This window comes from Rattus norvegicus, chromosome 2 (assembly GCF_021556685.1).
Source record: "Rattus norvegicus strain SHRSP/BbbUtx chromosome 2, alternate assembly SHRSP_T2T, whole genome shotgun sequence".
Classification (NCBI taxonomy): Eukaryota; Metazoa; Chordata; class Mammalia; order Rodentia; family Muridae; genus Rattus; species Rattus norvegicus.
The window spans coordinates 206,764,937-206,788,300 of NC_141535.1; the positions used below are offsets into that span (position 1 = coordinate 206,764,937).

Here is a 23,364-nt window from a genome sequence, read left to right on the forward strand (position 1 = left end):
AGTTCCTTTACCCACAGAGCCATCTTGCTGGCTCCTACCACAAAGTTTCAAAAAAAAAAAAAAAAAAAACAAACAAACAAAAAAAAAAAAAAAAAACCCCAAAAACCCAAAAGTGTCTTCCCTCCAATGAATACCTCTTAACACAGTGTTGTTTTGGCTGACCCGTGCAGACTCAGAGCTAGAAAGCTCCAGTCACACTTTCTATCTCCTTACTATAAGGAGGACAGGAACACTGACAAGAACTCCTGATGGAGATGGCCATCATGTAACAGCCTGAAGGAAACTTCAAGCCAAGTGAGCCCTAGTGGTGACCTGAATGAGAATGGCCCCCATTCAGTCACCTGTTTTCAAAACTTGGTCCCAATATTGGTGGAACTCTTAGAAAAATATTAGGTATGGCCTTGTTGGAGGAGGGATCCCATTGGATGTGGGCTCTGGGACGTCCCAAGTGCCACCACCATTCTCAACACTGTCTCCTGTGTGGACAGACAAAGCTCTCAGGTACTGCTTCAGCACCATGCCTGCTTACCAGCTGCTATGTTCCCCACCATAACAGTCATTAACTCAGCCTCCACAACTGTGAACTCCAGATCAAACTCTCTACAAATTGGCATGGTCATAGTGTCTTATCACGGAAATACAAAGGTAACTAAGATATACCTCAATGCTATCCTATGGCCACCTACAACTTCATCTAAGGCTGTTGTTGAAATCATGAGGACTCTATGAACTATGACGTATGATTCAGGAAAATTATATTTAAGAGCACAGACTTTGAAAACACATGATGGACCATAACCCTTGAGATCCTGGGTGAGTCTACTTCAGGTTTTTTCTTACCAAGTGGAAATAAGAGCAGCAATTTCAGGATTCAATACTGGATGAAATGATCGTTTACATGAGTGCTTAGAGCTGTGCCTGGCATATAGGAACATTTAATAAATGGCTTTATGAGTATATGGACATTCCTATATTTCTAATGTAAATGAAATCAGCATGGATAGGGAATCAAAACTAATTTTGCTATTTTTTTAATGTATTCATTTATTTTATATATATAGGTACACTGTAGCTGTCTTCATGCACATCAGAAGAGGGCATCAGATCCCATTACAGATGGTTGTGAGCTACCATGTGGTTGCTGGGAATTGAACTCAGGACCTCCAGAAGAGCAGACAGTGCTCTTAACCGCTGAGCCCTAACTTTGCTATTCTAACTAATGCAGAACTAACTCACCACACAAAATGGCTAATAAGTCACCCAAATCACTCTCATTACTTCTTGAGATATCAGATGATTAGAGTGTAAGTTGAAATTTAATCATTTAACATTTTATGAGGTTTGGTCACAAATATGCTAATTAAAAGCAAATAAAGCTGTTTTTAGTATAGGTGTGTGATGACTAAGGTCTCTACCCTGAGGCTAATGAGAACTGACCTATGTTTGAGGCCAGCCTAGACTACAGCTGAGTTCTTGGCCAGCATCAGTTAAAATGAGTCCTTGTCCCAAAGGATTCTTAGAAGGATTTTTGAGTGAGAACCCATGACCACTGAACCAGGCCCCTAGAAACATCGGAAGACTCAGATTTCTTCTCCAAGACTTTGGTAAAAGTGCAGAGCACACAGGACTGAGTCCCCAGGACTGCCTACCCTGTGGGATTAGATTCTCGGTAACCACTCCACAAAATGCCCTACCCAGCGGCTTGCCAGGAGAAATCAACTCACGGAACAATGATTGGATAATGGTAGTATTTCACATGTGTGTGAAGATTTCAACTTTTATTTCATCTAATAACATTTTGTGTATGTTACTTCCTTAGTGCTTGTGGGCAGACAATATTACAGATGACAACTTACATATTAGGAGGTCTTAGATCTATAAATCAAGCATTCCCTCAGGAACTTGTGAAACTCGCCTGTCAAAAGGAGTCACTTCCCTTGCCTCTGGCAAAAGGGACATAAGGCTCACCATGGACCTGGGTGCACATCAAAGCTCATGCTGGCCTCCAGGCTCCTCAGTCCCTGTTCACAAGTATCCTTCCTGCCCCCACCGCCTTCTCTCCTCCTCACAGCACTGTTTCTAGTCGCTCTCTTGTTAGTCCCACTTTGTGTGCCATCTGTTTCCCTCTCTTGCTGCTGGACTCTTCCAGATGCCTTTGACATTCTCTAATCTGCAATAAAGACTTTCTCCAGTGAAACTGTCATTTTGTAGTTTCTTCACTTCCCCCTCTTGCTTTCTGGGAAAATGTACTCAAGACTACCCCCAAACACAGCACTTACCCCTCAAAAATCCTGCTTCCTCTTAAGGCTCTGGAGCAGTGATTTACAACCTCCGTAATGCTGCTACCCTTTAGTACAGTTCCTCAAATTGTGGTGACTCCCAACCATACATCTATTTTTGTTGCTACTTCCTAAATGTAATTTTGCTGTTGTTATTATAATTGTAATGTAAATAGATGACCTGTGACCCCTGTGGGGTCATGACCCACAAATTGAGAACCTCTGCTCTAGCAGCTCACAGGGCAGAAAATAGGCCCTCAACATTGGTGCACCCCAGAGTGATAAGCTCTGCTAAAATAAAAGACAGTCACCTTAAGGAAATGAATCCCCACAGCCTGAGGTAGGCACCCAGCTGAAGGGTGAGCTATGGGCACAGGCATGCGCTCATCAGGAATGTGAGGCTAAAGAAGCTGACACTTCCCAAAGGAGATCATGACTACCCCCAAAACCTGCTGACAAATCAGCACCTTACAGCCCATCACTCAATACAACTGCAAATACTGTTACTTTACAGAATGTATGATCTTTCATTTAAACTCAAGAAAGAGTTCAATAAGGGTGACCCTGGAAACACGGCCATACCTGCTATATTGCTAGCCTGTTTACCTTGCAAGTGGGAGTAAAGGTAAATGTATTTTCTTAAGGCCACTAGAAGTCATTCAAGCCAAAAACAGAATCCAGAAATACTGTTCTCTTCCCTGCCCGGGGCCACATCCTGTGTGCAATCACTAAGTCAGACTCAGGGTAAGAATCTCTCCCACCCAAAGACTAAAAGAGCCACTTTGATCACTGTTACCTGCTGGGCTTCCAAGACCCCTGGGAATTTACTGCCGAGCCCTGTCCCCTTCCCCACCCCAGCAGTGCCAAGTCGGCCTCTCTGCTTTCTTACTCATGCACCAGGAGCACTCTCAACCTCGGGGCATTATCCTCTTTGGTCAACAACTCAAAGTTCTCCTCCTCCGGTTCTATCTCCATCTCCATAGCCAAATGCCACCCTGTATACTGAGTACTTCTCAAATCACCCTTACCATAAAAACCTTTCCCCAAGTTTCTCCACCATTTCTCCTGTTCTTTAAAGTTATGTTGGAAACATTACTTGTTTCCTATACATCTTGTCTCATTCCCTAGAACATAAAGTCTAGATAGCAGGAATCAATACCACTGCTCAACCAGGGTCTGTTCAGTACTGTAGATATTCAGTGACTACTTGAAGAGTGAATTCAGAACAAGGAGTCCTGATACAAATCAATAAACTGTCATGTTATACATCACATATTGACTACTATGTATCAATTCAAACAGTTTGATCAATTACTAGCTTTGCTAATGCTAACAAGTTTTTGACCCTATAGACCAGACCTGCTTCTAGCCAGGCATGGTGGCACAGGTCTTCTTTAGTCCCAGCACTTAGGAGACAAGACGATCTCTGTGACTTTGAGGCCAGCCTGGTTTACATAGTGACTTGTTATTTAAAGAGTCAGGACTACATAGTTAGGGTTTTCTGCTGTGAACAGACACCATGACCAAGGCAACCCTTATTAGGACAACATTTAATTGGGGCAGGCTTACAGGTTCAGAGGTTCAATCTGTTATCAAAGAGGGAACATAGAGCATGCAGGCAGGTGTGGTGCTGGAGGAGCTGAGAGCTCTACATCTTCATCTGAAGGCCTCTAGAAAACTGTCTAGAAGGGTCTTAAAGCCCACCCACAAGGACACATTTCCGTCACCAAGGCCACACCTCCCAATAGTGCCAAGCATAATTCAAGGCAATGCAAGGCCTTCACTGTATGAGGCTCCTCTGACATCAGTTACCTGAGGCGGGAACTCACCTGTGCAATAATGGACAGAATGCCAAGGACCGCTATAAAGGCTGCCACACTTTCTGGGGAAAATTTCATTATCTAGAAGGTTTCCAAAACAAGTGAAATTAATGAAAAAAGAAGCATAGTAAATAAACACTAGTGTAACTACATGTATATTAACATCAAATGGCTAGAAAAATGCTTACTGACGACTTTTCATTCTAATTCTAACTTACTTATACACATTTTTCTTGAGAACAAAATGGTTTATCATATTAAAAAATACCGTACTCATTTTAAAAATAACTACAATATGAGGTCCTAGGTTTCATCTCCAGTACGAAGGAGGGGGAGCAGAAATAGGTCCTCTACCAGGAGGTTAAGTTTTTGTCGGCCACTGTTTATAAAATAGTATTGTAATGTAGTCCTTTTGTCAATGGGACACAAACTAGAGTCACCCGGGAAGAGAAAACCTTAACTGAGAAAATGTTCTTATCAGATTGACCTCCACGCAAGTCTGTGGGGACACTTCTCTGATTCATGACTGGTGGAGGACCAGAGGGCAGCCAGGAAGCAGCGTTCCTCCATAGTCTTTGCTTCCGGTCCTGCTTCCAGGCTCTGCCCTCATCTCCTTCAAAGGTGGACTGTGCAGGGAAACAGAAGCCAGACAGTCCTTTCTTCCCTGAGCTGCTTTTGGTGAGTGTTTTATTACAGCAACAGAAAGCAAACTGGGACAAGTATTCATTTTCAAAGATGAATACAGCTCCCCGAAGATGAAACACTGTTCTTACAGTGCTAAACATGACATGTTTGCTTTGGTAAGATGATCTTACCTGTCTGAGGTATAAGAAGAAGCTGGAGTACTGGCCTGCTTCGGGTAGGTAGGAGAGAAACACCGTGATACAGATCAGCAGCACTATGGAATCTTGGCCCACTTTTTTTAAAGACTAGAATAAGAGAAACATCAACACAAGCGTACATCAAAACCTCGCACTTACAACTAGTTTTCTCTTTGTTTCACCCTATTCAAACTAGTCTGAAAAATATTTCCAACTGTTAAAAAAGAGTTTTTAAAAAGCCCTTTCGGTGGTGTTTGCTTGAATTTGCAGAACTCAGGTAGCTGTTGCAGGATGATCTACAGTACTACCTTGGGCTGCATAGTGAGACCCTGATTATAATAAATATAGAAATAAACTTTGATGTCTCCCTACTCCCCAAACATCCAGAGAGATGTATTTGTGTTCCACTGAAGCAGGTATTCTCTCTTGTCAAGTTAAAACTTACTGCAAAGGGGTCAGCCTGTTCCCAGGAAATGGGAGCGCCCCACGATGCTGGCCTCATCTTCTCAGGCAATGACTCTGGCACAGCAACAAGGATAAAACAGATGTCTAGCAGGGCTATTGCTGTAGCAAGGACCACCACTAAGCTGTCCCCATACACTCGTCCAAGGTAGGCTCCAATTGCAGGGCTGGTAACTAAGCTGGCAGCGAATGTAGCGGAAACCTGCAATCAGGAACAGAGAGGGGTTATCTGGGACGCCCCCGTCAGCACCCACCCTGCAAGCAAGCCAGCTGCAACTGCACTTTTCTTGTGCTCTCTTGCAGGAAGGTCAGCAGATCAGATTCTTGCTTAAGAAGATGGTCCAGCCTCTCAAACTTTCTCTTAAACTTTGGAGTTTGGGGTGTAAATATATTCTACAGATCAACTCATCGGAAAACAGACCTGCAAGCCAACAAGGAACTAAAAGGTGATTTGGTTAAGGAAGCGAGGAGCCCAGAACACATGAACGCACCCTTCCTGTCCTATGCTAGTGCTCAGTACAGTATCAATCCGTCCTCAGTACAGTATCAATCCGTCCTCAGTACAGTATCAATCCGTCCTCAGTACAGTATCAATCTTTTGCACTTTCTATAAACAGTCTAAAATCATTCACTGCTATAAAAGGAGTCAACTTCATTGTGATTTTTCTCATCAACATGAAATAATTAAATGTTCATTATGATACATATTTAGGGCTGGCTAAAATCAAATGTAGAGGCTTTTAACAGCAGGATTAGAGAGAGCAAAAATATGTCACTGGGACCTTCTCTCGACCTCTGAAGAGGTGCGGACAAGCCTAGCAGAGAGAAAAATTAGGGAGAACCCAGTAACCCCAGACAAAGCTGGCTTTCCACACTGATGAACTGCAAATCAGCAGATGTGAAAGCAGATAAGGCCTAGTCAAAACCATGGTCTTCAGAAGAACTAGAAATTAGAGTCAAACTGGTAACTGCCTACCTTATGTGAGGCCACATGTTCACTCCAGTATTCAGAGGAGAAAGACAGAAGAAATAAAAGTGGAAACTTTACTTTTTCTATGCCATTTTGACTTTTGAATGTAGTTAATCAACATAAAACTGTTTAATTGCAACTTTTTGAATAATGATTAAAATGAATGCAGGTTTTTTACATTCACTCATGTATGTATGTATGTATGTATGTATGTATGTATGTATGTATGTATGTATGTGTGCTTACGCTATATGTATACACACAGAAGTCAGAGGACAACTTGCCATAGTTGGTTCTCTATATTTTACTATGTGAAAGCCAGGAATCAAAGTCAGATCATCACCCCTTCTGATCTTTACAGGCAAAAAACTCATAGATATAAAAATAAAATGAAAAAAAAAACAAAAAATCCCACAAACTGCTGCTCATTTGAGGGCTCTGTGTCTCTCACAATTCAAATGTTAAAAAGCAGTCTCTTTTAACCCAATTCACCTCTGAATTAACAAAATGTAGTTCGTCCCAAACACAGAAACACCACAAAACAACTCCGATGGATCGGGTAAATCTCAAGAGTTCACTAAGCCGAAGGATACTAGGCATAAAATGACTGACCTACACTATGAAATTTGTATGAAACGTCTACCGACGGCAAAAGCATACAGACAGAGCACAGACTGCTGTCTGGCCTCGGTGCAGTGGATGATAAATATTCTCTGGGTCAGTGGAGATATTCAAAAACCAGACAGTAGTGGTATGTTATTATGGTGCTAGAACACAGAGCACAGAGTGGCACTTCCACCACCGCATCAGGTGAGCGCCCATCTGCAATGAGATGAACAAACGCCCAATCAGGGTCCCTCTGTGTTGTGCCCTCTCAATCCTGCCAGTCTGTGGCCATTTCCTTCTGGCAGAAAGGAGAAGCTCACGTTCTCCTTTCTCTAGATCCACATCATCTCTATGTCAGTATCATTTGCTAGGCTATGACTTTAAAGGCTGGAAATTCTTCCCTTGGTCTTTCTTAGTCAAGACCAAGAAGTGACCAGGCTAGGAAATTCTTTTTTGTTGATTTTTCTTTTGGGTGACTTACTATGTAGCTCTGGCTGGCCTGGAAATTGCTATGTAGACCAGGCTGGTCTTAAATTCAAGGACAGCTACCTGTGTCTGCCTCTGGCTCCTAGGATTAAGGTATTCGTGACTAGCCTTGTGTAGTATAGCCCCAGCAGAGTCAGAAGTAAGTCAGCCTGGGTATAGCTAAGGCCCTACTAAAAAGAAAAAGGCTTTCCTAGGGAAAATTTAGTTACTTCGGTATAACTTTAAGCTCCAACTGTATTATCATGATAATTGTATAACTGTACAAGAAATGGAGGAATTTAAAGTATACTATAAGAAAGCTGGGTTTGACTTTTTAAAAACAACAAGGACAAAAACCATTATCTATCATCGGCCCCATTATTTAAAGGTTTAGCCCCACAACTAGAACCACTAGTCCCCACCATTCTCCCTACTCTTCCTTTGCCAAATCCTTCTCCCAACGCCCTTATTTTTTATAATACCTTTGAATCAGAAATCATCTTTCATATAACTAAAATTCAGGCAGCTAAGAGCCAGTCCTCCCTCTCCCTCCTTCCCTCCCTCCCTCTCCCTCTCCCTCTCCCTCCCCCCCCCCCCCCCCTCTCTCTCTCTCTCTCTCTCTCTCTCTCTCTCACACACACACACACACACACACACACACATATCTCGTGTTTGCTGAAACTCCTCACTGCCCTACTTCTTTCTATTTAAGTAACAATATATGACTATGGCTCTGGTAGCCATTTTATCCTTAGATTTGAAAGGAAATCAGACTGTACTGCATAGTCACTATAAATATTGGCAAGCAACGGTCTGTGAGCCACATAAGGTAAGAAGGTAGGGCACCCTTTCTTTTCAACTTATAGGTGTGTGCGCGTATATGCAGGGAGGTCCACCATGACACACATATGGAGGTCAGAAGTCAGTTCTTTTCTACCATGTGGGTTCTGGAGATCAAAACCAGGTCATCAGGCATGGCAGCAAGCTTATTTACATGCTGAGCCATCTCTCTGGGTCTGGTTATTACACTCTTAAAAAGGAATCGTGTACACACATGCACACACAATGGGAAAGAGACTATACATGGCTTACAATGCCTCAAAAAAGGTTTACCAAACTCTAGATTAATTCAGTGAGTTTTTAAAAGAGTAATTTTATTTCCTTATTTCAGAATTCCATTAAAAATGATAATACAAAATACACAATCATTTAAACTATATCAACACTTATAATTCCTGAGTAATAACTGTCAAAGCTTGTATGGTTCTAAGTTTTTAAGACAGTCTTGTTTAATTAGTCTAGATTAATTGATTGATATGCATCAGTCTCCTTAATTCTGAGATTACAGACCCAAACCATCACATCTTTGAAAAGACTTTTCAATGCAATCTAACGAGTGACTATGAGTCTGTATTTCTTGCAGAAAGGAACACTTAATACAAGGCATTTGCAGCAGACACAGAAGATTGCTGGAAGGAACACGTATACGTACCAGCCCATAAGCCATACTTCTTTCATGCTCTTGAGTTATATCTGCTACATATGCAAATACCACAGAGAATGTTACTGCAAAAACCCCAGAAACAGAGATAACTGCAAAGTACCACCTACGAATGGAAGGCAAGCAAAAAACTGGTTAGAACAAACGCCATTACTTAAAATGCTTCTTCATGTCTATTAGTTACAATAAGAACAACTCATTTCAGCTAAGAGCTTTCTAGGACGATGCACGAATTATCACATCTATAAATCCTATGAAAATGTATTAGAAATGACACTTCATAGCAACTCAGCCTCTATAAAGAATTCAGCACCTAACATTAGGTAATATATTCTGATAACTCTCTTATCTGAACAGTTAAACTGCCAAGGTTTTTGCTGCTTCTATTAAAAACAGCAACAAGATGCACACTAATATGATTCATTACTACTTTTCGTCTGAGTACCACACACAGACAAGTCCCTGCATGCTTGTGAGCCCGTATACACAATTTCACGTTTCCTCCAGTTATCCTTGGCTCTCCAATTTTCAGCAAAGCAAACTCTTTACACTGATGAGACCTGAATGGCAGTGCTCATAAAATTAAGACAGTTATTATAAAGAATAAACAGGGGTAGGAAGGTGGCTCATGGGTAACTAGCTTGTTGTACAAGCGTGAAGAACTGAATGCTGACCCTCAACTCTTGTGTAAAACTGAAAAGCTGACACAGAGGTGAGCCCTACGACCTCAGCATGGAGCACAGAGTAGGAGCTCGGCAGCCAGTCACGTCTAGCAGAAAAAACACGTTCCCTAGGCCTGGTGACTGTCTCCAAAGTCAAGCTGGGGTAATTGCCATTAACAAGCCTAGTATTAATCTAGCCTCCCCATGAACCCCAATGGGAAAGTACAAGCACGCACGCTCGCCTGTGCTCTCTCTCAAAAAGGAGAGAAATGGTATTTAGAAAGGCATGTTGTATTGTACTAAAACTGACTCTAGAAACCTATTGTGATGGTGACATTTAGTTTAAGTCATTAACTGCTTAGTCATTAACATTCACCTTACCATTCCATCAGGACATCAGTGCTACTAGAAGTTTTCAAACACAGTCCTTCCCAAAATACATTTTTTGCTGGATTCCTTTGGTTAAAATTTCACGTGCATCTTTAGAGCATGTTCATCAGAGGCTTGATTTTGAAAGCTGGCATTTAACCTAGGAGAAAAGACCCTTCCACATATCTCCTAAATATTTCTAGACACTCACTGGAAATATCCACACCGTGGAGCAGAAAGAGCACTAGAGAAACAATGCAGATACATAACCCCGCTAGTTGGGAGCACTTGTTCTCCTTTTCTCTAGTGAAAAATAACACACACACCCTTTCTTTTGTTTGTTTTCTGTATTCAGGGCAGGGTTTCTCACTGTAGCCCTGGCTGTCCTGGAACTTACTCTGTAGAACAGGTTGACCTCAAACTTAAGAGAGAGGTCCACTTGCCTCTGCCTCCTGTGTGCTGGGACCATAAAGGTGTGTGTACTCCACTACACCAGCCATTCCTAGTCGTCATTAGAGAGGCTGAGAATGTTCTTTCACTAGAAGTATAGAGAAATCTGACCAAAGATATATGCCATGTAGCTAAGAGCTGGATTAAAAGAAGGTGGCATTGAAGACTGCGCCTGTAACCCAGCACTCTCTGTGACACTGGGAAGGATTCAAAGGTCAAGCCCAGTCTGTGCTATACAACAAGATCTTGCTACAAAAAAAAACTAAGTAAAACAAAACAGAACACATCAAAAGCCAGCCACGTTTGTAGTCCAACTTCCTTCCACCATTCACTTAAGGCTGACAGGCTAGCTGGGCCTCAGGAATGTTAGATGGCCGTGAAGGGAGGACAGGCAGAGTGCTGTCTGGGCCACTACGTACTCAGCCTCTGGACTGTTGAACTCAGAATCTTTTTCATATGAAAAGAAACAAACAGATTTCGAGTAAACTATCATTTTGGGCTTTTTAAATAAATCCATTCCTAATAAATATAGATGGGGATGAACTACAAAATCCCTACTTAAGAAAACAGAAGTCAGCACACCTCTCCAGTTTCTAAAGGACTGCTTCTAACAGCAGCATCTGATTCCAGATCCTCACCAACATTATTCAGACACTGGTTTTTACCCCCTGGAACCTTCTTATCTGTGTCAAAGAAAAAATATACTAAAGAATAAAATTAAATCTAAACAGATAAGTAAACTGTTCAAGAAAAATACAAGAAATAAAGAAGCATTTAGAAAGCAATAGCAGAAACAGTCGCTTCATTGTGTCTAGAAGTGAGCATATACTTACCATGGGCTGATCTTCATTAGAGGAATAGGGGCACATGTGAAAAACACTGTTAGCAGCAAGAAGGATTTTCGGCCCCAAACATCAGAAAGAGCACCAATAAGTGGGGCACTGAGGAAGGACAACAAACCCTAGGGATCCAAATGGTAGAAAAGGATGTGGGCTACACGCGAGCCAACAATCAACTACTTGCTGAACAAAAAACTTTACAGCAACTCTACTTCTAGGATGAACAAATCATTTAGCTTTAAATAAACAGTAACTTCCTTCTTATCCATATTGTTCTAAACGTTCTTTAGTCACCTGTTGGCCTCTGCCTGAGTGTTAAATATGAAATGCTAAGGCACTTCCCATCCTCAGGAACTAAACCAGCAACTGTGGAAGACTATCCCAGGTTATCTGTTTTATACTGGTAAATAGATTATCTGCTTATAAAAAGACTATATATATGGATGAAGAGTTTGGGAGTAAATTTTTTCTTTCTCACCATTATCCTTAACACCTAAGTTTGTACTGTTATAAGAGCACTAACTCTCTTAAACAAGAATTGTAATATAAAACAAGAAATATAAAGTCTAAGTCAAAGCTTATATAAAACCCAGAGTCAAAAAGAATACCTCAAATTATACTGTTATCTAGTTATAAAAACTTTATTCCTCAGGGATTAGGTAATCAGCATACAAAACTATATATATATATATATGTATGTATATATATATGTATATGTATATATGTGCATACGCATAGAATTAACCATACCTTTACTCCTTGAATTAGGCCATTCATCAGAAATGTATGTTTAGGGAAGGTTTCATGCAATACCTAAGACAATAAAAACCACATTATATTTTACTCTTGGTAAAATGTCCACATTAACAATTTCAAACAACTCCTGCCCTTGGTTTTTCTTTTCTTTTCTTTCTTTCCATCCTTCCTTTTTTCCAAGACAGGGATTCTCTGTGTAGCCCTGGCTGTCCTAGAACTTGCTCTGTAAACCAGGCTGGTCTTGAATTCAGAGATCCACCTGCCTTTGCTTCCCGAGTGCTGGGATTAAAGATGTGGGCCGCCTCCACCAAGCTCAAACAGCCTTTTAGAATACAATCTAGTTTTATTTCATATGGTTTTCCAGATTAGCATGGAGCTGTGGGCTCCTAGAGATGGAGCAGTTGAGCTCTTGCCTGGCTTGGAAGCCAATGCTTCTTGCATTCAGAACACTGACTGTTCTGACAATGAGGAAGGGCCATGAGAGGAAGAAATACTGTTGAGCATACTCATGGCGTCTTGCAAGAACTAAGAAATCTCCCCTGTTCTTTAGTTCCTCTTCCTGCCAATGACAAGAAACCTGGGAAACATTCATTGTAAATAAAATGGGGAAACTTAGAAGATTGGAGTTGAGCTCTATGGCAGAGCCCTGTCTGCGATTTACACCCTGCAGAGAGAGGAAAGGAACAATGAAAAGAAATCCAAGTAAAACGTGAATTAAAGAAGTTCATCAAAGGAAGGTCAGCAGCATGGCAGAACCAATGGCAACTTGGAAAGCCCTCTCCAGGGGGCTATGCAAAGACTGTGACTATGAGGGGACAGACTGTTCTGGGTGTGACACAGGTGGACTACCAAATCATTAGGATATTTCTAAACATCTGGGGTCAGAGTCTTGGATCTCTTGCTTGCAGCCCTTGGGCAAAATACCTTTTTTTAACTGATTTTTTAATTAATTAAAATTAAATTTAATTTAAATAAAAAAAAGAAGTTCATCAATGAGAAGACAGATGCTTCTGTTTGTGTTTTTATTTATATTTCAAGATTTTGAATCAGTAGCTCCCAATCAAGTGGGCTTTAACCTGGAGAGGAATGGGGGACAATAGCACCAGCACCTACTAAGACAGCAACATTGCTAAGCAACCTACTATGTGCACAAGGCAGCTCTCTTGTTTGCTGGGGATAATAATAATTATCTAGTTTCAAAATAGCAAAGTTACAACTGGAGGTTTTAGAATATTGATTAGCATGCATGAAGCCTACACCAATTCCCAGGACAGGAAGGAAGCAAGCGAGTGAGTGGGCAATGACACCGTGAGGCATCTCTCCCTCTCTCTCTCTCTTTAAAGGGTGTGTGTGTGTGTGTGTGTGTGTGTGTGTGTGTGTGTGTGTATCACATGCTTGTTAGTATCTACGGAGGTCTGAATTACAGATGGTTTTGAACTGCCCAATGGAGGTGCTGGGAACCAAACTAAGGTCCTCTGTACGATGGGCAAGTGCTCTTAACCACAAAACCTCTCATCTCCAGCTTCTGAGACGTCTTTCTGTTAGGTACAATAAAGAGCAGAGCACGCTCTCAGGGGTTAACCTCAGCCATCAAAACCCATTTATCAGGGCCGGAAGTAAACACGTCTCAGAGGCAGGGCACTTACTTACCCAGCTGGCACAAAGAAGCCCTAGATTCTTTTTGTTCAATTTTCCTAGAATAAGCTTTAAGGCCTAGAAATTTTGGAAGCATCACTAAACAGATAACACATTCTAATTAATTGTCTCTATTTGACTTACACTCCTAATGACAGAGACAAAGGCTACCAAGGAGCTAATGTTCTTGTCATCCCTAGATACACAGTGAATAGATTTCAGGAGGACCTTCACGTCATACCTAACACATTTCTATACTGTAATTCCAGCTCCTATGTGAGCTGAGGCAGGAGGGTTAGAGAGTTCAAGGTAAGCCTGGGCAGCACACTGATACCTGTAAGAGCAAGGGTGTGCATCAGATGCACACAAACTTACCTCTGAAGAACTAATGACACATTTTAGGTAAATTAGCTGTACTTTTTAAAAAGAAAAGGATCTCAATAAAATGCATTCAAATTGGCATTCTTATAACTAAACCTTGTTAGACATCAATATTTTATACACGGAAAGCAATGATTATGCAGGTGTAGATCAATCTGTCAAGCAATATGGGTTGTGAACATTTTTAGACTCTTGCAATCTACTTATATGGTCATTTGATTTCTTTTTTTAATGAACACTCTTTAAAGTCTCATGAGTATAAAATGATCAAGCTCATGACCATACATACAAATAGGCAAATTGTTTTACACTTGTCCTCTATGGGCCTGAAGGATGGCTTAGCGGTCAAGAGCACTCACTGGCTGCTCTTCTAGAGCCTCAGAACTGTCTGTAAATCACTTCCGGGAGATCTAATACCACTGTGCAGGCACCAGGCATGCACGTGGTGGGCATACATACAGGCAGCAAAACACACATACACATAATTTTTTTAAAATTAGGTAAATTCTGAGATTCTGTAATCCATTCAAGATACAGAGTCCTCTCTAGATGGGAAGCTCATTCAATTCTTTTTTTCAGCACTGACAGGAGGAAATTATCCATCACCTGAGCTGTTTGGTTCATTAAAACAGATTTCTATGATTCCAAATCTAGGAAAACATAGGTACCATCAGTTTCACCCTTTGTAGATCTTAAGCTCAAACGAAAGAAACCTGAGTTAGAGAACAAAGCTATGCAATGTACTTCAGAACAATTACGTTGAGTCATACGGGCCCTCGAGTTCACCTTCCTTAAACCTGTCAGTGTAAAAGCCCCTCCTCTTACCTAACAGGTGACTAAGTCTCTGCTTGGACACAGCCAATGACAGGCCCATCCACACACCTGTGCCACCACCACCCTAGGTAAGGAATACTTGTAAGAGGTCGCAAAAGCAGCAAGTACATTCAGTGTTGGTTAGCTATGGAAAACAGGCCATCTTTTCTGCCACAGAAAAAGTGGTATGTACATTAAAGATTACTTACCACCAATGTGGGTGCTGTCAGTAGTCCCCAAGCAAAAAACTCCAAAAAGATGACGATAACCGCATGATAAACACTAGGGGAGCCTATTCCTTGAGGCTGTTGAAAGACATGTTTTCAAAAGTTAAAGAAGTCACGGTGTACTCCTGAAGAACTCACAATGACAAAGATATTCAACACTTACTGATTAAGAACACACTACCTAACGATGGGGATAGTTAGTCTAAACTACAGCTTGGACTCTAACCAATTTTAGTCTTTCAGTAGAGGAGTTGCATTCAAAGAAACACCCCAGGTATCCTGTCACAACAAAGACAAGTTAATACACACTAGTTACGAATGAATTCTAGGGGCTGGAAAGATAGCTCCGAGGTTAACAGCACTTACTCATTAGTCTTTCGGGTGACCTGGGTTTGATTTCTAGCACCCACATCCTGGCTAACTGTAACTCTAGTACTAGGGGATCCAACACCCCATTATGGCTTCTGCAGGCACCAGGCACACATGCAGTGCAAATATGCATTCAGGCAAAACAGCCATACACATAAAATAAAAATAAATCTTTTAAAAAAGTGGATGTGTGGGGAAGCAACTCCAGAGCTCGAGAAGGCATCCGATGATGCCAGCCTATTACTTTAGGGACAAAAATTAAGTTCCCTCCCCTATTTTTTGTATCCTAAGGCATACCAAAGGGGCCAATGCCTGACTCCTACTGACAACTGTTATATGGTTGCTAGGTGATTAAGGGTAGCCTACATACAGTCAGTCCTGCAGTAACAATGACTCAACTTACTGTTTCCAACTTTACAACAGAACAAAGACAATAATACATTCAGAAGAAAGCAGACCACAAATTTTGGTTTCTTTCCAGGGTTTGTGATACATAGCACAAAACTTCCATGGCACTGAGAAGTGGCTGCAAGCCACAGCTCCCAGCCAGCCGTGTCCTCAAGAGCTGACGAAAGTTCAACGGTCACCCATATGCAGTACCCTGGGTGGCAGTGCCTCCAAGAGCTCGGCTGACTCCCAAGCATGTGCTATGAACTACGGTGCTTTCTGCCTCCTAGAGAAGGGATGGTTTACTTATAGAAAACAAAAACTTTGGTGTTTTATTTTATATACTTGAATGTTCAGGGATGCATATTCGGGAGAAGAGGGGTCTTGAGTGGAAGTTTGCAGGACACTCATCTAATGCACCCCACTTTCATTCTCACTGGGAAGGATATGGGTACTCCACCAACCTAAGCCGCACTTTGAACACCTACAAACTGAACGTGATAAAACCTTACAAATAGCCAACTACAGTCAAGCGGCCATCAGTACTTAGGATGGACCCTAACCTCAGGACTGGTCTCAGTGTCTCACTCATTATTTTAAAATAATCTAACCAAAAAGTATTTGACATAGTGGATTTCCTGTCTTATACCTTGAGAAAGTCACCTACTATGAAGGATAAGCAAGCACATCTCCTTTCACAAAGACAAAACCACCTTCAGGGATCTTGACGCACCCTGACTAAAAGTACCAACTGTGGTTAGGACAAAACGGCAACCAACAGATTGGGAAAAGATCTTTACCAATCCTACAACAGATAGAGGCCTTATATCCAAAATATACAAAGAACTCAAGAAGTTAGACCGCAGGGAGACAAATAACCCTATTAAAAATGGGGTTCAGAGCTAAACAAAGAACTCACAGCTGAGGAATGCCGAATGGCTGAGAAACACCTAAAGAAATGTTCAACATCTTTAGTCATAAGGGAAATGCAAATCAAAACAACCCTGAGATTTCACCTCACACCAGTGCGATTGGCTAAGATCAAAAACTCAGGTGACAGCAGATGCTGGCGAGGATGTGGAGAAAGAGGAACACTCCTCCATTGTTGGTGGGATTGCAGACTGGTAAAACCATTCTGGAAATCAGTCTGGAGGTTCCTCAGAAAATTGGACATTGAACTGCCTGATGATCCAGCTATACCTCTCTTGGGCATATACCCAAAAGATGCCTCAACATATAAAAGAGACACGTGCTCCACTATGTTCATCGCAGCCTTATTTATAATAGCCAGAAGCTGGAAAGAACCCAGATGCCCTTCAACAGAGGAATGGATACAGAAAATGTGGTACATCTACACAATGGAATATTACTCAGCTATCAAAAACAACGAGTTTATGAAATTCGTAGGCAAATGGTTGGAACTGGAAAATATCATCCTGAGTGAGCTAACCCAATCACAGAAAGACATACATGGTATGCACTCATTGATAAGTGGCTATTAGCCCAAATGCTTGAATTACCCTAGATCCCTAGAACAAACGAAACTCAAGACGGATGATCAAAATGTGAATGCTTCACTCCTTCTTTAAATGAGGAAAAAGAATACCCTTGGCAGGGAAGAGAGTGGCAAAGATTAAAACAGAGACTGAAGGAACACCCATTCAGAGCCTGCCCCACATGTGGCCCATACATATACAGCCACCCAATTAGACAAGATGGATGAAGCAAAGAAGTGCAGACCGACAGGAGCCGGATGTAGATCGCTCCTGAGAGACACAGCCAGAATACAGCAAATATAGAGGCGAATGCCAGCAGCAAACCACTGAACTGAGAATAGGTCCCCTATTGAAGGAATCAGAGAAAGAACTGGAAGAGCTTGAAGGGGCTCGAGACCCCAAAAGTACAACAATGCCAAGCAACCAGAGCTTCCAGGGACTAAGCCACTACCTAAAGACTATACATGGACTGACCCTGGACTCTGACCCCATAGGTAGCAATGAATATCCTAGTAAGAGCACCAGTGGAAGGGGAAGCCCTGGGTCCTGCTAAGACTGAACCCACAGTGAACTAGTCTATGGGGGGAGGGCGGCAATGGGGGGAGGGTTGGGAGGGGAACACCCATAAGGAAGGGGAGGGGGGAGGGGGATGTTTGCCCGGAAACCGGGAAAGGGAATAACACTCGAAATGTATATAAGAAATACTCAAGTTAATAAAAAATTATAAGCCCGTGGGGGAAAAAAAAAAAGTTTGTAGAAGGTTGTGTGTGATGATGTATGCTTTGAATCTTAGCAGCTGAGAGGCAGAGGCAGGTGGCTTTCTGTGTGTTCAAAGCTGGCCTGGTCTACATAGTGAGTTCCTGGATGTCAGGGCTATGTAGAGAAACCCTGTCTCAAAAATAAATTAATAAATAAATAATGTAAAAAAAAAAAAAAAAAAAAAAAAAACTTTGGTGTTTTATTTTATATACTTGAATGTTCAGGGATGCATATTCGGGAGAAGAGGGATGCATATTCGGGAGAAGAGGGGTCTCGAGTGGAAGTTTGCAGGACACTCATCTAATGCACCCCACTTTCATTCTCACTGGGAAGGATATGGGTACTCCACCAACCTAAGCCGCACTTTGAACACCTACAAACTGAACGTGATAAAACCTTACAAATAGCCAACTACAGTCAAGCGGCCATCAGTACTTAGGATGGACCCTAACCTCAGGACTGGTCTCAGTGTCTCACTCATTATTTTAAAATAATCTAACCAAAAAGTATTTGACATAGTGGATTTCCTGTCTTATACCTTGAGAAAGTCACCTACTATGAAGGATAAGCAAGCACATCTCCTTTCACAAAGACAAAACCACCTTCAGGGATCTTGACGCACCCTGACTAAAAGTACCAACTGTGGTTAGGACAAAACGGCAAGCAACAGATTGGGAAAAGATCTTTACCAATCCTACAACAGATAGAGGCCTTATATCCAAAATATACAAAGAACTCAAGAAGTTAGACCGCAGGGAGACAAATAACCCTATTAAAAATGGGGTTCAGAGCTAAACAAAGACAGCTGAGGAATGCCGAATGGCTGAGAAACACCTAAAGAAATGTTCAACATCTTTAGTCATAAGGGAAATGCAAATCAAAACAACCCTGAGATTTCACCTCACGCCAGTGAGAATGGCTAAGATCAAAAACTCAGGTGACAGCAGATGCTGGAGAGGATGTGGAGAAAGAGGAACACTCCTCCATTGTTGGTGGGGTTGCAGACTGGTACAACCATTCTGGAAATCAGTCTGGAGGTTCCTCAGAAAATTGGACATTGAACTGCCTGAGGATCCAGCTATACCTCTCTTGGGCATATACCCAAAAGATGCCCCAACATATAAAAAAGACACGTGCTCCACTATGTTCATTGCAGCCTTATTTATAATAGCCAGAAGCTGGAAAGAACCCAGATGCCCTTCAACAGAGGAATGGATACAGAAAATGTGGTACATCTACACAATGGAATATTACTCAGCTATCAAAAACAATGACTTTATGAAATTCGTAGGCAAATGGTTGGAACTGGAAAATATCATCCTGAGTGAGCTAACCCAATCACAGAAAGACATACATGGTATGCACTCATTGATAAGTGGCTAGTAGCCCAAATGCTTGAATTACCCTAGATGCCTACAACAAACGAAACTCAAGATGGATGATCAAAATGTGAATGCTTCACTCCTTCTCTAAAAGGGGAACAAGAATACCCTTGGCAGGGAAGAGAGAGGCAAAGATTAAAACAGAGACTGAAGGAACACCCATTCAGAGCCTGCCCCACATGTGGCCCATACATATACAGCCACCCAATTAGACAAGATGGATGAAGCAAAGAAGTGCAGACCGACAGGAGCAGGATGTAGATCGCTCCTGAGAGACACAGCCAGAATACAGCAAATACAGAGGTGAATGCCAGCAGCAAACCACTGAACTGAGAATAGGACCCCCGTTGAAGGAATCAGAGAAAGAACTGGAAGAGCTTTAAGGGGCTCGAGACCCCATATGTACAACAATGCCAAGCACCCAGAGCTTCCAGGGACTAAGCCACTACCTAAAGACTATACATGGACTGACCCTGGACTCTGACCTCATAGGTAGCAATGAATATCCTAGTAAGAGCACCAGTGGAAGGGGAAGCCCTTGGTCCTGCTAAGACTGAACCCCCAGTGAACTAGACTGTTGGGGGGAGGGCGGCAATGGGGGGAGGGTGGAGAGGGGAACACCCATAAGGAAGGGGAGGGGGGAGGGGGATATTTGCCCGGAAACCGGGAAAGGGAATAACACTCGAAATGTATATAAGAAATACTCAAGTTAATAAAAAAAAAAAAAAGAAAAGAAAAACAACTATTTTCAAGGAAAGGAAACAAAGCTATATTTCACTGGACTAATATTTTGCACTGTGATTTTGATTAAAACAACCTTCATACGTCTGTCAAAAAAAAAAAAGTACCAACTCTGGTTTTGGTGTCTGCACATCAAGCCCAGGGCCCTGCATATGCTAGACAAGGGCTCTACCACCGAGTTATACCTCCCCACCCTCCTTAGATCTTATTCTTATTAAATGCTAGTGAAAACTTGTGCTTTGAAATAACTGAACATTTTAAATCATGTGTGCTTGTCAGAATACTACTGCAGAAAGCTACTTTACTTAACCTTCAAACTTCCCGCAGTACAAACAAGTTACACGACAATAATCTGCAACTTTTGGTAGATACCATGATCAAATTGGTAAGTAGTAATCCTAAATATGTTTGTTGGAACAAAATACATAACCTAAGAAAACAGCCTGCTAATTTATCCGCATACACCCATTTGAAGCAAACACTGAAGTGTAAGCTGCTGAGACACTGCCTACCACACACCTACCAAAGACAGCCCAGCTGGGACTCTGTGTCTATAGCAAGGGATTCTGCACCCACCAACCCTACCAACTGCACAGCAAAATTCATGTCCATACTGAACATGAGCTGTTCTGTCACTATTCCCTAGGAAGTATAGCATACCAGCTGCTACAGAGCAGTGGCACTGCATGAGACGTTTAAGTCGTCTGGAGATGAGAGAGTACACAGGAGCCATATTCCTGTTACCCACAACAATATGTCATTTTTGAGCACCAGCATCTTCTGGCATGGCAGAGAAGTCTTGGAACCAGTCCCAAGGATATGTAGGGGGAAAGAAAATACACATCCTTAAGACTGTTAGCAGATGTCTAGGTCTATAAAGATCCTCTGCCGTGTGCAATATCCTGAGGCCATCTTCATATGGAGTAGAACGCATTGGGGACTGGGTCTAAACACTGACTATTCTCTTTAAAAGCAGGAAGAAGAGTGAGGGGGTGGCCCAGTGGCAGCCCTGGCATATATGAGGCCCTAGGTCCAACCCTCCACAGTAGGTGCTGGAAGAGTCAGAGGAAAGGATCCATGGTATTCTTTTCTGGGCACATTTTATTTGGCAGAAAATATAGCAACTACTTTTTAGGTAGATTCCCAGCTACCAATGTCTCTAACTACAAACTTGGGGGACCCAATACCTTCTTACAGCCTTAAATGGCAAAAAATGCACGATGCACATCCAAGTCAAGCAGTCACACACATTAACTTTCTTGTTTTGTTTTCCAAGACAGGGTTTTCCTGTGTAGCTCTGGCTGTCCTGGAACTCGTTTTGTAGACCAGGCTGGCCTTGAACTCACAGAGGCCTATCTGCTCCTCCCTCCTGAGTACTGAAACTAAAACTGTGTGCTACCACATCCAGCCACATTAAAATTTTAAAAATAAATCTCTAAAGTTGTCTGGAACGGTGGCACACTCCTAGAATTCTAGAATTCCATCATTTGAAAGAAGTAGTTAAAAAAGGGGGGAGGGGGCTGGAGAGATGGCTCAGTGGTTAAGAGCACTGGTTGCTCTTCCAGAGGTCCTGAGTTCAAATCCCAGCAACCACATGGTGGCTCACAACCAAGACGAGCCAGGTTGGGGATCCAATGCCCTCTTTTGGTGTGTCTGAAGACAGTACTCACATACATAAAAATAAAATCTTAAAAAAAAAAAAAAAAAAAAGGATCTGGAGTTTAAGGTCATCCTCACCTGCACGATGAAGTTCCTGACCACCCTGGGCTACGTGAGACCCTATCTCCGAAGAAAACAGTCAATCTTCCTAAGTTACTCTACAGAACTATACATTTTCATATATACATATATGCATTAGGTTAGATCTGCATACAAGGGGGATGTACTCCCCCGCCCCCGAGTTTGAGTTACCCTCATCACTTAATGTTTTCTGGGTCTTTCTATTTCTTTCTAACCCTCATAATCCCAGCTTTTCTTTACAGACTATCCCACTTGTACGTGTGCCACATTTTCCTTACCCGTTCATCTGCTGCTGAGCAGACATCTAGGCTGCTTTCATTTCTTTGCTACTAGGATGTACAGCGGTATTAGTGTCAGTACAGTGTAGCATTAGGAAGGAGACTAAGGTGGCACTGGTCTCAACTCTCATAATTCTTTTCTTTTCTGTTAATTAGGGCATTCAAATGTCATGGAGTTTCAGCTGTAAAAACACCTGCTGCGACAAACCTATTTGGTCCTCAGGACCCACAGAAAGATGGCTGACTGACTCCTGAGGCTTGTCCTCTGAACACTAGACATGCACATGGCACACATGCTCACTCACGAACACCTGCTCACACTCAGTAATAACAGCAACCATGACGTTGTAACGGATAGTCAACGTATAAAAAGAATAATAATAATAGCTAAGTGTAAGACCTTGGTTGACGGTCCCCCGCTTCAGAAGAGCCACTCTTGTGTACTGTGAGTCACTGAGATGTGTAGAGTAGGGACTGGGCAAACACTTAAATGGCCACCTTGGTCTGGCTGTGTATTGATTATACTTTTGAATTCATTAAAATGAAATGATCTTATTTCGTACAAAAAAGTATCTAGCTTATCAGTGGTGTAGTCCCATGCCTACATTAAAAAAAAAAAAAAAGAAGAAGACCTTAGAAAAACAAGTGAACCTGGGTGTGGGAGATGGGTCAGTGGTTAAGAACACTTGCTTTTCTTCCAGAGAACCCAGGTTGTATTTCCACCACCCATGCTGGCTCTCAACCATCTGTAACCCTGTAACTTCAGTTCCAGGGAATCCAATGCCCTCTCTGGCCTCTGGGAGCACACAGCAAGTAAAACAACACATACACAAAACATAAATAAATCTAAATAAACACATGTACTTTAAACAGTAGTGTTATAGTTAATACATATTGCAAAAGACAATGACTTAACAACTGGTAGGATGTATTTTGAAATGGCACAAATCGCTTTGGGTCCAAGCATCTTTCTTTTCCTCTGTCTCTCAGAGACAAGGTTCCATGTTGCTCAAGCTATTGGAATTTGCAGTGCAGCTCAGACTGTCCTCACTTCACAGTCCTCTTGCCTCACGGTTCTAAGAGCTCGACTTTAGATGCATGCCACCATTCCCAACTTTCCTTCTTAACCTCAGACACTTTGACCATATCTTTAGAT

General features: G+C 42.0%; 1 protein-coding gene across 5 annotated transcripts in view; it reads right to left on the minus strand.

Moving 5' to 3' along the window:
- The window catches only part of Slc71a1 (solute carrier family 71 member 1), a 34,572-nt gene that overhangs the window by 4,799 nt on the left and 6,409 nt on the right, over positions 1 to 23,364 (minus strand). For 3 of the 5 annotated variants that reach the window (XM_087613866.1, NM_001329200.1, XM_087613881.1), the window contains 7 exon segments: positions 15,039 to 15,134; positions 11,995 to 12,057; positions 11,239 to 11,366; positions 8,916 to 9,030; positions 5,366 to 5,584; positions 4,915 to 5,028; positions 4,109 to 4,180 (listed from right to left, as the gene is read on the minus strand). In XM_087613866.1, coding sequence (XP_087469992.1) covers positions 4,109 to 4,180; positions 4,915 to 5,028; positions 5,366 to 5,584; positions 8,916 to 9,030; positions 11,239 to 11,366; positions 11,995 to 12,057; positions 15,039 to 15,134 — 807 coding nt within the window. 5 annotated transcript variants of the gene reach the window in all.